This window comes from Pseudophryne corroboree, chromosome 2 (assembly GCF_028390025.1).
Source record: "Pseudophryne corroboree isolate aPseCor3 chromosome 2, aPseCor3.hap2, whole genome shotgun sequence".
NCBI lineage: Eukaryota > Metazoa > Chordata > Amphibia > Anura > Myobatrachidae > Pseudophryne > Pseudophryne corroboree.
The window spans coordinates 426629631-426645659 of NC_086445.1; the positions used below are offsets into that span (position 1 = coordinate 426629631).

General features: G+C 46.3%; 1 protein-coding gene across 2 annotated transcripts in view; it reads right to left on the reverse strand.

The window, feature by feature from the left end:
* IMPG2 (interphotoreceptor matrix proteoglycan 2) overlaps positions 1–15367 on the reverse strand; it is a 182761-nt gene extending 167394 nt beyond the window's left edge. For both annotated transcript variants that reach the window (XM_063953576.1, XM_063953575.1), the window contains exons 1-2: positions 15281–15367; positions 12822–13073 (exon numbers count right to left, since the gene is read on the reverse strand). In XM_063953576.1, the coding sequence (XP_063809646.1) occupies positions 12822–13073; positions 15281–15359 (331 nt within the window). In that variant the 5' untranslated portion in view covers positions 15360–15367. The remainder of the gene's footprint in view (positions 1–12821; positions 13074–15280) is intronic.
* Between the last annotated feature and the right edge of the window lie 662 nt (positions 15368–16029).

A 16029-nucleotide genomic window follows, 5' to 3' on the forward strand; every position in this document is an offset into this window, starting at 1 on the left:
GCATAACATATTCAGCAGCCTAATACTCCTGTTGAAATTTTGTGGGATTATGGAGCATACCCCTCAAAATACGTTGCAACAGGTGGTCGATCAGGTGCAGGTCCTGACTCGACAATTTAATGATTTGTCCATTAAAATGCACACCTCCCAGGCTGCTGGCGGAGCTCCCGCAGCAGCAGCACCTGCAGGGGTTAAGGAGCCGAAAGTAAATCTCCCGGATCGTTTTTCTGGAGATCGCTCGCAGTTCTTTTGTTTCAAGGAGAGCTGAAAGCTATACTTCCGGCTTAGGCCTCAGTCTTCTGGGTCGGAGATTCAGCGGGTGGGCATAGTGATTTCCTTGCTACAAGGAGACCCACAGGTCTGGGCATATGGGTTGCAGCCTGACTGTCCGTCGCTTAAAAGTGTTGATGCTTTTTTTACGGCACTGGGCATGTTGTATGATGACCCTGACAAGACGGCCTCAGCCGAGGCTCAGATTTCGATCCTTAAGCAAGGGCGAAGGCCAGTTGAGGTTTACTGTACGGAGTTTCGGAGGTTGGCCCATGATACCCAGTGGAATGACCCAGCCCTGAGACACCAGTACCGAAGAGGTCTTTCTAACCAGATAAAGGACCAACTGGTACAATATCCCTTGCCTGATAGCTTGGATCAGCTCATGCAGTTATCCATCCGGGTGGATAGACGGCTGAGAGAGCGTAGGCTTGAAAGGGAGACTGAGATTTCCTTCCTTCCCAAGGGAACCTCAGACTCTGAGGAATTTTCAGAGGAGCCTATGCAGATTGGGGCTACCCGCCTCTCCTCGCGTGAGAAGACGCGGAGGAGACAGCAGGGGTTGTGTTTGTACTGTGGGAATAAAGGTCATGTGGTAGTATCATGCCCAGAAAAGCCGGAAAACTTCAGGGCCTGAGGGTGATGGGAAATATCCTGTCAGGCCAGAAGTCAGAATTTCCCAAGAAGACTTTTATCATTCCGGTGACCTTGAAGATCCTCGGTCAAACTGTCAAGACTGAGGCCTTTGTGGACAGTGGGGCCGACGGGGTTTTTATGGACCGCCAATTCGCCCTGAAACACTCTGTTCCCTTAGTACCCCTGGCATCGGAAATTGAGATTTGTGGGTTAAACGGGGAACCATTATCCCAAGGTAAAATTACCTCTTGCACTAGCCAGATTTCTTTGTTTATTGGAGCCACACACTCTGAAAAATTGTCCTTTTATGTGACTGTCTGTACTTTTGCCCCATTGGTGTTGGGGTTACCCTGGTTAAGGGCCCACAATCCTCAATTTGACTGGGTCTCTGGGGAGATTCTTAGTTGGGGTACTGATTGTTTCAGGAGTTGCTTGAGCCTTCCAGTCAGGCTCTCGCAGCTAAGTTTGCCAGGATTGCCAGGGTGTTATGCAGATTTTGCGGACGTGTTCTCCAAAAAAGTTGCAGAGGTACTACCTCCCCATCGCCCCTATGACTGTGCCATTGATTTGTTGCCAAATGCTAAGCTTCCCAAGAGCAGGTTGTACTCCCTGTCACGTCCTGAGACTCAGGCTATGGCAGAGTACATTCAGGAGAACTTGGCTAAGGGATTTATCAGACCTTCACAGTCTCCAGTTGGGTCGGGGTTCTTCTTCGTGGGTAAAAAGGACGGTTCGTTGCGACCCTGCATCGACTTCAGGGAATTGAACCGTATCACGATTAAAAACTCATACCCACTGCCTCTCATTTCGGTCTTGTTTGACCAGCTTCGTACTGCCACCATTTTTTCTAAGATTGACCTACGCGGTGCGTACAATCTAATCCGAATAAGAGAGGGGGATGAATGGAAGACTGCCTTTAATACCCACTCAGGGCATTATGAATATTTGGTGATGCCTTTTGGGCTCTGTAATGCCCCGGCAGTCTTCCAGGATTTCATGAATGATGTGCTCAGGGAATATTTGGATAGATTCTTAGTTGTATACTTAGATGACATCCTAATCTTCTCCCATTCCCTGGAGGAACATCGGAAGCATGTACGCTTAGTCCTCCAGAAACTCAGAGACCACCGGCTTGGGGCGAAGCTGGAGAAGTGCGAATTTGAAGTTCAGCAAATCGCATTTCTAGGATATATTATCTCCCCAGAAGGTTTCCAAATGGAGGGTTCCAAGGTACAGGCAGTCCTGGATTGGGTGCAGCCCACTAGTTTGAAGGCGCTTCAGCGTTTCCTGGGCTTTGCGAATTTTTATAGACGATTTATCGCTGGATTTTCGTCTATAGTGGCGCCCTTGGTGGCACTCACTAAGAAAGGGGCGGATGTTGCTCACTGGTCTTGTGAGGCTAAAGCGGCTTTTGCCCGTCTCAAAAGGGCATTTGTTTCGGCCAAGGTGCTGCGACACCCAGATCCAGAGCGTCCTTTTGTGGTGGAGGTGGATGCCTCTGAGATGGGTATTGGGGCAGTGCTTTCTCAGATGGGAGTGTCTGATAATCGCCTTCATCCCTGTGCTTACTTTTCCCGTAAATTTTCGCCTGCCGAGATGAATTATGACGTGGGTAACCGGGAATTGTTGGCTATTAAGGATGCACTCGAGGAGTGGAGACACTGGCTTGAGGGGGCTACGTTTGTGGTCTCAATTCTCACTGACCATAAGAATCTGGCATATTTAGAGTCAGCGAAGCGTCTCAATGCCAGGCAGGCACGATGGGCTTTGTTTTTTGCTCGCTTTAATTTTTTGATAACATATCGCCCTGGGTCAAAAAACATCAAGGCTGATGCGCTCTCGCGGAGTTTTGCTCCAATCCAGGAGACCACCGAGGAGCCGTTGCCCATTGTTTCCCCATCATGTATTAAAGTGGGCATTACCCAGGACCTCTTATCATTAGTCCTTAGAGCACAGGAGCAGGCTCCTCCAGACCTTCCGGTAGGTCTTTTGTTTGTGCCTCCTAGGTTAAGACAGCGAGTGTTCCTGGAATTCCATGCCAAGAAGTCTGCAGGTCACCCGGGTATTGCCAGAACTCGGGAGTTGCTATCTAGGGCGGTGTGGTGGCCCTCGGTGGCTAAGGATGTGGATCAGTGGGTTCGGGCATGTGACATCTGTGCCCGAAATAAGACTCCTAGAGGGGTTCCGGTTGGCCCATTACATCCACTCTCTATCCCATCTAAGTCATGGACCCACATTTCAATGGATTTTGTGGTGGACTTGCCCAAATCCTCGGGGATGACAGCCATCTGGGTTGTCGTTGACAGGTTTTCGAAGATGGCGCACTTCGTTCCACTGGTTGGGCTGCCATCGGCCAGACGCCTGTCTGAATTATTTATGCTGCATGTTGTGCGTCTCCACGGGTTGCCACTTGATGTGGTCTCTGACCGCGGATCACAGTTTGTGGCCAAATTCTGGAGGGCATTTTGTTCCGATCTCCAGATTTCTGTCAGCTTGTCGTCGGGCTACCATCCGCAGTCTAATGGGCAGACTGAAAGGGTGAACCAGTCCTTGGAGCAGTTCCTCAGGTGTTATGTCTCCAAGTGTCAGACTGACTGGGTTGCTCATCTGTCCATGGCGGAGTTTGCCTATAACAACGCGGCTCACTCTGCTACAGGGATCTCTCCATTCCTTTGTGTGTATGGGCATCATCCTAAGGCCAATTCTTTTGACCCCCTGGACTCCACGCCTGGTGGTTCCTCTGTGGTTTCGGTCCTTAGAGGTATTTGGCGGAAAGTGAAGAAAGCCCTTGTGTCTGTGTCATTAGTGACCAAAAGGGTTTTTGATAAGCGGAAAAGACCCTGCAGCTTCAAATTAGGAGACTTCGTCTGGTTGTCTACCAAGAATTTGAAGTTGAGACAGCCATCTCATAAGTTAGGCCCCCGGTTCATCGGCCCTTATAAGATCACCAGGGTTATCAATCCGGTGGCATTTCAGTTAGATCTGCCCCGTTCTTTGGGTATCAATAAAACCTTTCATTGTTCCCTTTTAAAACGGGCGATTAGTAATCCTTCTTCCAGTGGAAGACCTTCCCCTCTTCTGATACGTGGCCAGAGGGAGTTTGTTGTTGAAAGGATTCTTGACTCCAAGGTGGTTCGGGGTCGGCTGTCATTTTTGGTGCACTGGAAGGGGTATGGCCCGGAGGAGCGGTCGTGGGTGCGCAGTTGTGATCTTCATGCCCCCAGACTGATACGCTCTTTCTTCTCGCAGTTCCCCGATAAACCCGGTGGTAGGGGTTCTTTGACCCCTCGTCAGAGGGGGGGTACTGTTAGGGTCTCCTGCCCTGTGCTGCCACGTCGTCATGGCAACCGGGAGACAAGTGCTAGCGGAGTGACCTGAGCGCAGCTGATACTCCGGTTCGGGTCTTTTGCTGTGCAGTGGTTATAGGCTCTGTGCATGGCAGGGGATCCGGTGCTGGTTTTTGTGCTCACAGTCTGTGAGGTCTGAGTGGGGCGTGGACAGCACCTGCTTTATAAGGCCTCTTCTCAGGGTAAGCAGATGCGGCTGAATCTTTGTTGGTTAGTCAGTTTCTGAAAGTTAGCCAGTACTGTGTAGCTTTGTATTTGTTTGTTGCTTACTGCAAATAGGCCTGGGGATTTGGTATTACACTCTGCCAATCCAGACCTAGCAGTAAGACTGGAGTCAGTCGTTTAGCTTGCTGGGGTTCTGTTACTACTCTGTGAACTTAGCAAGTTTGCGGCTGTATTCTAAGACTTGCCTGTCTAATCCTGTCTCACTGTGCTAGGTGTCAGGGGTCAGTTTAGTGGCAGTAAGCTGAACCTGTGCACTGCAAGTGAGAATTAGGATTGTGGAGACTCTCCTTGTGTCTATCATTCCATCTCTGACCAAGGAGTTTACTGCCACACCCGTTGGTAACCCTTTAGGGTTTTGCTGTTGCCCTTAGCAACAGCATTTCGGGTTCTCTACGTATTAAAACACAACATCTTGCTTTTCCCATCTGAGCAGTTCTAATACAAGGGAGATACCCAGTTCCTTAGCCTCTGGGCTTCTCTGTTCACTTTGTGTGTATTTTGTTAACCTATCACCTTCTGTGTACGTTATGTCATATTCCCCAGTCTGTCTGTAAGTCCATTTGTTTTGCATAACAGTTCAAACACCAGTACATTCCTGCAGGCACTGGAGTGCATAACAGTCCTGACACCAGTACTTTCCTGCAGGCACTGGTGTGCATAACACCTGCGCATGCTCAGTAGACTCCGGCACAATGCCGGGGCCTAAGTCGCCGTGGAAATGAGGGGGCCTATCTGGAATCTGCACACAGGACACTTCCTCTCTTAAAATGCCCCTGGGAAGGACCTTTCTGTACTTTCATAATTTTGAATATCAATCACTGTGTTGATATTGGGGCTGAGACACAAGTTTGTGTATCTAGCATGATTTTGCTGTGTGCATGCTCAGAAAGCAAAAGCGCACACATATGTGCAATTGCAGACTTGCATGCATCTGACTAAGGGTTCATTTAGAGTGACAAATGCAGCGTATGCATATGCATATACAGTTAGGTGTGCTACTGGTACCGTCGCGCAGAGCGCAAGACTCTGTGGACAGCAAAGTCACCACCCCATGGCCAGTAACACTGCAGCAGTGACTACATTGAATCCTTTTGGATGCTACAGGCAGGCACCCTGCAATGTATGCAGCTGCACAGAGTGTCTTGCAAACGCTTTGTGCACTGCCGTGCTTCTGTGTGCCGGCTGGCCCCACCCCCTATGTGGGACATCATGACATCATGTGCATAGGAGGCGGGGCTGGCAGAGGGCACGTTAAATCCTATTACGGCTCTGAGGAGGGCCGCATTAAGGTCTGTGGGGGTCCCAGTGCAACTAAGTAGTGGCAGCCTCTACCAATAACATTGTTAATATGATATGCTGGCAATGTTACTGGACAGTACAAAGTGTATATACTCCCAGCGACACAAATGTATTAAAAATCAAGACTAAACCATGCCTTGCACCTGATTGCCCCTTTAAAAAAAACATCAGAGTCATCCTGCATGACCACCGAACTCGGGCGTTATTACATTCCACCCCTTATATCTAAAAAAGTTACATTTGAGAAAATGTAATTACATTGCTTGGAGTTTGCCTAGAAATTAATTTCTCTGGCCAAGGTTGGAGAAGATCATGCCCCAGCCTAGATTCAACAGAAAAGCATGTTTGCAAGTGCACTGAAAATGACATTAAACCTGTGTTAAAAAAGCCTCCATAAAAATTACTTCTCCCCTGAACTGACAATACCGGCGCAGGTATTGCTTCAGTATATCACAGGAACCCCTCTTGGTCCACCCTAATAGTGAAAACAAGCCCAGGGTGCAGGGCAGTATTATCCACCAGACTGACTACGCTGAAGCCTAGGAACCCTGGAGATATTAGGGTCCCTGCAGGGGCTAGGGCAAAGCAATGCTCTGGAGCCCCTACCCATGGGGGTGCTATCAGCGGCAGCTTTGCTGTCCCGCGGGCGGTAGGGGGTGTTCTATCTTCTGCTCAGCATGTACGATCTAGAGCAGTAATTTCTGCTAATTACTCCTATACGGCACAGATGGTGGGAGATGGGGCAGGAGGGAGAACACTGAACTGTAGAAGGGGAAATTGGGCTAAATGATGGGGCCTCGGTATATGACTTCCAGGATGGTAGGGGGTGTTTAATACACAGGGGAGGGGTGGAGTGGGCTTAATATTCATCATTTTCCAGTGGGCGGACAGCTTGCATGACTGCAGATATCTCCAGTTCCTGGATATAGATTTCGTAGCTTTCAATGGAATAAAAACACTAGAGATTCCCATCTCTTATGAGGTACTAGGGACTTGGGGATCAGTGTTCAGAAGTCAGAGCAATCCACTGATGAAAATATAAAACTGCATACCAGGTGTGTGGAGCTGGAGCAGGTTCTGCTGGAAAGCTAATATCTCTGGTTCTAGGCACATCAGAGACAAGTTGCCTGTGTCCACCAAAAGGGGAGAGTCCCAACTTCTGGAATATACCCTCCGAAAAACTCTTAGAAAGAACCTGAGATATCTGGCTGGGAAGAGTAATTAACTGGCTTGGATGGGGACCACTGCTTGGAAGTCAGATAACTCCGGTTCCCCAGGGCCGATTTCCAAAAATCTGGAACCCCCCGGAAAAAGAGGACCCTTAGCAATGAGCCTAGGGACCTTATACTCTTGGAGCCCTTGGGTAACTGCCCACTGAGCCAGTACAAAAAGATGGCCCTGAAGGGCCTCACCCTAAGGCTCCAATGATTAAAGGCATTTAGCACTCTGCGCACACTCGTAGTCAACTGGGGTTTTGAGACAATGTGGGGTGAAGGGGGCAGTGGACCAATAGGACACTAGCGCTATTTCAAAAGAGAAAAGAAAAAGGATGAACAATTCCACTGTGAGAAAAGAGGTCAGCACACTTTATTTAATATGGGTATCAGCGTCTGTGTGAGTACTGAAAGTGTAAATGATGGCATAAGCTCTGCTTCTCAAACTTCAGCTGTAGTGGGGTGAAATATTCAAGCGTTGGAGGGGGCCCAAACTACCTAAGAGCCTAGGGTTATTACAGCCCTGCCAGGGGTCTACTGCTGTTGCTGTAAGAGAATGTGTGGGGATGTGGTGTGCCCGATATGTACTCTGCCCTGAAAGCTAGAAACAACAAACACCCCCACACACACACACGCTGCAGTGCCCCCTTCCCCCCATGCCTGTGCAAACCAATGCCCACAAAACTATGCCCTGAGCAGAAATGTATACACATTTATACAAATCAAGGCCCGTGTAAGCTCAAAAGTTGCATTTGCATTGTGGAACTGCCATTTTTTGCTAATCACCTGCACTGAGGGGGTAATTCAGATCTGATCGCTGGGCTGCTAATTTTGCTATACTGCGCTCAGATAGTCGCCGCCTCCAGTGGGAGTGTAAATTTGCCGTGCAAGTGTGCGATCGCATGTGTATGGCGAGCTGCGAAAATCCACTTTGTGCAGTCTGTGCGCAACCCAGGACTTACTCCTACAGTGCGATGAGAACAGGCTGATCGGGGGCCAGAGTGGACGTCAGACACACTCCCTGAAAACGCTTGGGTACGCTTGCGTTTTTCCGGACACTCCCAATAAACGGTCAGTTACCACCCACAAACGGCCTCCTCCTGTCAATCACCTTGCGAACGCCCGTGCGATCAGATGTTTTGCACCATCTCATCACTGATTGGCGATGCCTGTTGTTGTTGTCCAACACGCATGCGCATTGCGGTGCATATGCATGCGCAGTTAGAACCTGATCGCCCGATGTGTGAAAACGCACAGCAGCGATCAGATCTGAACAGAGGCGTAACTAGGGTAGGGCGAGTGGGGCACGTGCCCTGGGCGCCTTGGCAAGCCCAGGAGAGGGGGGCGCCGCCGGCGGCCAGGGCATCATGCCCCACTTGCCCCCGTCACGCCGAAATGTGAGGGGAGGAGAGCGCAGCATCTCTCCCTCCCCTCACCGCCGCTGCCAGCACTAGCACTGCGTGTGTCCGGTCTCCGGCGGCGTTAGCCAATCAGAGCTTGCGGACCGACTCCTGATTGGCTGCTGGTCCGCGAGCTCTGATTGGCTAGCGAACTGGCACCACACAGCCGCCGCCGGAGACCTGGAGCGGAGTCTTGTGTATCCGGCACTGTGGGGCATGTATCCGGCACTGTGGGGCATTGTATCTGGCACTGTGGGGCGTGTATCTGGCACTGTGGGGCGTGTAACTGGCACTGTGGGGCATTGTATCTGGCACTGTGGGGCATTGTATCTGGCACTGTGGGGCAATGTAACTAGCACTGTGGGCCATTTTCAGTGGTCACACCCCTTCTGGTGCGTGGCCACACCCCTTCTGGTGCATGGACACGCCCATTTTTTCACCGTGCGCGCCTTCGCCGCACGCACATTCTTCTTTTGGTGGTTTTTTTTTTTTTTTTTGTTATTTGGGGGGGGGGGGGGGGGGGCGCCATTTTCCATCTTGCCCTGGGCTCCGAAAACCCTAGTTACGCCTCTGGATCTGAATCACCCCCTGTGTTTTAAATCTTTACCATAACCTTAAATATCCAGCACATATTTCATAACAGTGCTGGTGTGAAATATGACACTGACAGAACAGTTGCCTCATTGAAATTCTAAGGAACTTATGCTAGATGTGATTAACATGATTACATATACAAGACTGATACAGTATGTGTACCTTCTTCCCATTTTAGTGATAACCACATTCAAACATGTATTATTTGCTGTATTGTTTTTTTAGGGGGATATTTATCAAAGCTTGGAGAGAAATAAAATTTTGAGAGAAAAAGTACCAACCAATGTTTTTTAAAAAAAAGCCTGTAAAATGTATGGCAAAAACTTTTGGCTGGTACTTTATCTCTCACAATTTTATCTCTCTCTGAGCTTTGAGAAATACCTCCTTTAATGGTATTACAGTTCTACTTTAATAAAATACAAGTAGCAATGTATCATAAAGTAGACATTTAATTAATAATTTCCTATAGTTTTATGTCACAGTAGCAAAACATGCCTGATCTTGCATCATATCATGCATTATACTGTGTGGCAGCACGGATGATGTAATGGTTAGCATTACTGCCTCACAGCACTGAGATTCCCACTAGGGGTTCATTCCGAGTTGTTTGCTAGCTGCTTTCGTTTGCAGCGCAGCGATGAGGCAAAAAATTGGCACTTCTGCGCATGCGTATGATGCGCAGTGTGCACCCGCGATGTACTTTCACAAAAGACGATGCACAAGGTCTAGCGACGCTTTTCAGTCGCACTGCTGATCGTTGAGTGATTGACAGGAAGTGGGTGTTTCTGGGTGGTAACTGACCGTTTTCGGGGAGTGTGCTGAAAAATGCAGGCGTGCCAGATAAAAATGCAGGCGTGGCTGGGAAAATGGGGGAGTGGCTGGCCGAACGCAGGGCGTGTTTGTGACGTCAAAACAGGAACTAAATAGTCTGAAGTGATCGCAAGCTAGGAGTAAGGAGCAAGGCTACTCTGAAACTGCACAATTTTTTTTTTGTAGCAGCGCTGCGATCCTTTCGTTCGCACTTCTGCTAAGATAAGATACACTCCCAGAGGGTGGCAGCTTAGCGTTTGCACTGCTGCTAAACGCAGCTAGCGAGCGAACAACTCGGAATGAGGGCCTATAACCCTTACTGTGTGGAGTTTATATATAATCCCCGTGCTTCTACTCCGGTTTCCTCCAACAATCCAAAAATATACTGGTAGGTTAATTGGCTCCCAACAAAATTAGCATGATGTGTGTGCGTGTACATGCAGGGACGTTTCTTGGGGCGGGCGAGCCGTGCAATCGCACGGGGCGCACGCCGCGGCACTGACAACCCCCCCTCCAGAGCGGGGTACTAAGGAGGAGGGGGAGCCAAGCTACGAAGAGGGAGAGGCGGCCGGCGTGAGGAGCGACTGGTAAGGCGGGCCGAAGAGCGGGAATCGCTTCTGTAAGTATTCTCTCTCTCTCTCTCTCTCTCTCTCTCTCTCACTCACTCTCACTATGTGTAAAATGGGGACACCTGCCATAATGTGTAAAAAGGGGACACTTGCCTGCCGTAATGTGTGAAATGGGGAATCTTGCCTGCCGTAATGTGAAAAATGGGGACTCTTGCCTGCCATAATGTATAAAATGGGGACGCTTGCCTGCCGTAATGTGTAAAATGGGGACTCTCTCCTGCCGTAATGTGTAAAATGGGGGACTCTTGCCTGTCGTAATGTGTAAAGTGGGGACTCTTGCCTGCCATAATGTGTAAAATGGGGACTTGCGCCTGCTGTAATGTGTGAAGTGGGGACTCTCTCCTGCCGTAATGTGGAAAATGGGGACTCTGCCTGCCATAATGTATAAAATGGGGACTCTTGCCTGCCGTAATGTATAAAATAGGGATGCTTGCCTGCCGTAATGTGTAAAATGGGGACTCTCTCCTGCCGTAATGTGTAAAATAGGGACTCTTGTCTGCCGTAATGTGTAAAGTGGGGACTCTTGCCTGCCGTAATGTGGAAAATGGGGACACTTGCCTGCCGTAATGTGGAAAATGGGGACACTTGCCTGCTATATTGTGGAAAATGGGGACTCTTGCCTGCCGTAATGTGGAAAATGGGGACTCTGCCTGCCGTAATGTATAAAATGGGGACTCTCGCCTGCCGTAATGTGGAAAATGGGGACTCTGCCTGCCGTAATGTGGGGATTTACTGTATCAAAGGCATTGCGGTGTGTGTGGCATAATATGGTGCAGGGGGCATTACTGTGTGGGGCTTAATATGGTAGAATTTTTTTTTCCTATGGTTGCCGTGATCTGTTGGTGCAGGGTCAAAAACTGGGGTGTGGTAGTCTTTTCAGATGAGGCCACGCCCATTTTAATGAGGACACGCCCATTTGCATGAGGCCAAGCCCCCTTGCCGGGAGCGCCAAGGTTTTTTTTTTAAATCTAGGTGGGGGGGCGTATTTTTTTAAGTCATGGGGGACGGGGCATTTTTAAATCTCACACTGGGAGCCAAATTGGCTAGAAACAGCCCTGTAATATAGATTGCAAGCTCCACTGGGGCAGAGACTGATGTGAATGGCCAAATATTCTCTGTAAAGAGTTGAGGAATATGTGTGCGCTATATAAATAACTGGTAATAAATAAAATAATAATAAATATATGGAACACATAGTTAGCAGAACTCATTTAAAAAAGACCCATATTGCAGTTTCCAACAAGAAACAGCTGAAATTATGGACTTGATTTACTTCAGATCCACTTTATAAACAAAATTAATGGTTATACAGAGTATGCTGACCCAATATTAATAATAATCATGGTACACTTGCATCATTGCATTGTGACAGTCATAAAACATGACACTAACGGGTGAATTTCTGCTATAAAATATACCTTAAAATAGGGATGAGCGGATTCGGTTTTACTCGGTTTTACTCGGTTCTCAAAACCGAATCTTATTGGCTATCCAAAACACGTGACATCAGTGAGCCAATAAGATTCGGTTTTGAGAACCGAGTAAAACCGAGTAAAACCGAATCCGCTCATCACTACCTTAAATAGACTTTCTAAGGTTTCATTGTTTAAACCTAGTTAACACTAATTAGGCAACAGTGCCAAGTATGGTGGCTACAATGGGCAAGTGACAAACACCTAGCAGATCATCAGCATTAATCTTCCTTATGATCCCTGCTGTGCAGATTAATATTATCTCTGGCACTAATACACTGGGGCCTGGGAAACCACTATGAAACACTAGCTATTTCACTACAGGGCTAGTGTCAATAATATATGCTGTACAATTGCATTCTACATTGCTTTCAAACACTGGTCCCAAACTCCGTCCCCAAGGAGCACTAACAGTTCTGCTAAAAGCACAGGTGACATAATTAGTACCTAGCCAGTTTGATTGTGCACAAGCATGGATACACTTAAGACCAGGACCAGGCTTGGACTGGCCCACAGGGGTACAGGGGAAACCACTGGTGGGCCCTACTGCCTGGGGGCCCACCTCCTGCTCTAAGGATCAGGTTCCAGACTGTGCACTTGAATTATACATTATACATCTGTTACCTTATACTGGACTAGGTGTATTTTCTACATTGCATTGCTGTTATTAATCTGGTACATTATCATGCATGCAGCAGCTGAATTTACTGTATATATTTATGAAGCAGCCTAGACGTTGAACTCTCTAATGGTTAGTCAAACCAATGTGGTGGCAGGCCACACCCCCTCTGCAGTCTGGCCACACCCCTAACATGGACCCCTCCCACTGCATTCCCCCGGTGGGCCCTACATGCCCCAGTCCGACACTGACCAGGACTGTTAGTGCAACTTAATAAACAACACTATTTTCAGCTATTTCACTTACCCCTTAGTTTAAAAAACTTTATATGATTCACAAGAGCTTGTTCAAAGGTTTCTTCTGGGCACACCTTGACTCCACTGGGGAATAAAATGGACCTCTTCCTTCTCCGGAGGAAGCTCCTGTAGAGTTGGCTATGTGATTTGGCTGAAGATGGATCGGGTTCTGGTAATGATCCGCTTCCTTCTTCCATTCCATAATGAACGTCTGTAAGTCCTTTGTACAGTATGCTGTCCAGGGGCGTTCTGGATTCTGCAGCTACATAAAGCAAAACAGTGTGCGATAAAGCTCATCAAAATCAGTCAAATCTTTGTTACTTCAGTTGAATATCTTATATCATAAAAGTCTGACGCTGTTCCTCACCTCTATGGGGGAATGCAAGTGTTTTGCGCACTGGCAGGCAACTAGATGGCGCCTGATGGAGCAATTCAAGTGTTGCTCCTTTCGGGTGCACACAGCCTCCGGCGCTGACATTACTATTATGTTGTTCCGTTATTTTGATGGGCTGGTAACTAGTTGAAAATAAAATGCACTATGTTGTGAATCTAGACCAGGCATTCCCAACCGCAGTCCTCAAGGCACACCAACAGTGCAGGTTTTAGTGATATCCAGGCTTCAGCACAGATGGTTAAATCAAAATAACTGAGGTGCTAATTAAGTCACCTGTGCTCAAGCCTGGATATCACTAAAACCTGGACTGTTAGTGTGCCTTGAGGACCGCGGTTGGGAAACACTGATCTAGACTATAAAGGTTATCTGAATCCAGCTGATAGTAAACCATTGAATGTCTGAATATTCCTGCAAAGTGTTGTTAATGGATGTAAGCTATTATATTGTGCTTAAGACATTTAAAATATGACAATGGGGATGATGACAACATTATAGATAAAATGAACTCAGTAATGAATATAACCAGACAAAGGGGGCTATTCAGGTCGCTAATCAATGCAACCGCAATAACCCCGATTAACAGGCAGAGGTATTAGCAGGATGGTCGGAGGGTGGCGGCCGAGCGTTGCGGGAGCGAGACGTCGAAAACAGGGGTGGGTCGGCGGTGTTTTTGGGGCGGCTGCGTGATGTCACACACAGTCGCTCTGGACAGGAAAATGGCAGCGGTCCGCCTGCAAAAGCAGCCTAGCTGCGGGCTGCAGGGGGTCTTCCACAGTTGCTGCAACCACAATGACAGGCCTTTGCCCTTCAACAGACGGCCCCTAGCATGCAAAAAAAAGGATTACAGATTCTGCTTTTTAGCAGAAACTGCAATTCAACCTGAATAACCCACAATGTATGGCTTTACCTACAGCCCCAGTTATTCTAATTACAGAAAGTCACATTTAGATTGGAGGTGAAAATCAGAGTAAATGTAATTTGCTGTTTCAAGCAGTGTCAAAACAGCATTATCTAATTTCTTACGTTTTTTATATATATATATATATATATATATATATATATATAAACATAGAAACAAACTCAGAATTATAATCATTACAAAACCGGCTGAAAATATTGCTGCTTTAATTGCAGACTTTGCTAATATTGAGAAATGGCTGAGAAAGTTCTCTCTGTATATCTTGTTTAATTAATTGTCAGGAATGACTGAATTCTGTACAAAGCCTTACCCAGCCATTAATAGTCGTGCGACAAAGTGAGGTGCGGCGAGGTCAATGGCTGGCGAGGCACTGGTTAGTATCAGAGCCAGAGTTACACACATGTAGAATACTACAACTAGGACTGTAAAAATAATTATAATAATTCAATGATGACTGTTTTATATAAAACAAGATATTTGTAAGTTATAAATATCTTTTTTGTATTAATGTAATCATTTTTATAGTCAAAATGCTGGAGTATACTGGTTTATGAATATCCTGACTGCACGTCACTGGTATGACAAAGGATCAAACATTCAACCTTTTCAACTTTATATATTGCTCAAAATTTGAATAAACAGCAAAAAATGTGGCATATATTATGCTTGATTTAAATGGGCAATAATAGCATGTAATTTATTTTATACAGTGCTTCTATTTAGTGGGCTCAATATCAACAAGGATAAATGACCACAATCTATGTATATGTACATAATATATGTATGTATGTATGTATGCATATATCTATAGATAGATATATAGATAACCTAATGACAGATACATGGTACACTTCCAAAAATGAAGCAAGAGCTCTGTGTAATATAGAAAAGTCACCATGGATAATATGTAATATGGTTTAATTAACTATTTAGAGCTAAGAATAATTTTTCCATTTACTGTCCTCTTATGAACAAGTAACATTTTCTTCAGACTATGTTTAGATAGATTCAAAATATTGGACAGGTTGTATTTAATTTTAACTATTCACTATTACAAGGAAGGATCTTAACATAACTTGAAATGATAACGATTACATGTATATGTGTTACGTCATATAGGTGCTATACTGAGATACTCTGCACAGTGTGTTGTTACCTGTAGGAGTTTGCAGCTGTCCGTCAAGTAGTGACATGCAGAAAAGTCCCCAAATGGTTATCCAGAATAAATGAACCATTCTTCTTACCCTGGCTAAGGAAAGAAACAAGTGCATCTTCAATCATAAAGAACTGAAAACTTAGTATGCATGCACATATTAGACACGTTTCAGAATAAATATAGCTACTTACGCAAACTTCCAACTTAGCAGCCGAATGCTGAATGACAGCTCTTCCACATAACAGATGGGAAACAATTTTTTTTAGCTTTAATCTGCACTGTTAAGCTCTTTAGCAGAGCTTGTCAAGTTGTGAGGAGAGAGACAGCCCATTGATAGGCTGAGCATTTCACACCTAACTAAACACATCATTTATTGGGTCCTAAGCGCTGTCCGTTCTCACTGCCTAGGCAAAAACAAAAGAAGATTCTGCTTTTGTGGTTATTGTTTGTCCATATTTCAGAAATGGGTGATGTATACAAAGAGTGCCATAAAACGTCATAGGTTTATTAATGTGGCTAATATCAACTAATTTATTATTATTATTATTATTATTATTATTTATTTAAATGCACAAATAGCAACAAGATAATGCATAAAACTGTACATAAGAAGCAATTTTGTAAGGTGTCTAACAAACAAGTGTCATACAGGACGTTCAATCAGTAGGCCGTCTGTTACTTACAGATGTAGGTGTCAGCATATATCAACCCTTCAAAGCTTTTGGCACTAGAAAGCTCTTTGAAGGGTC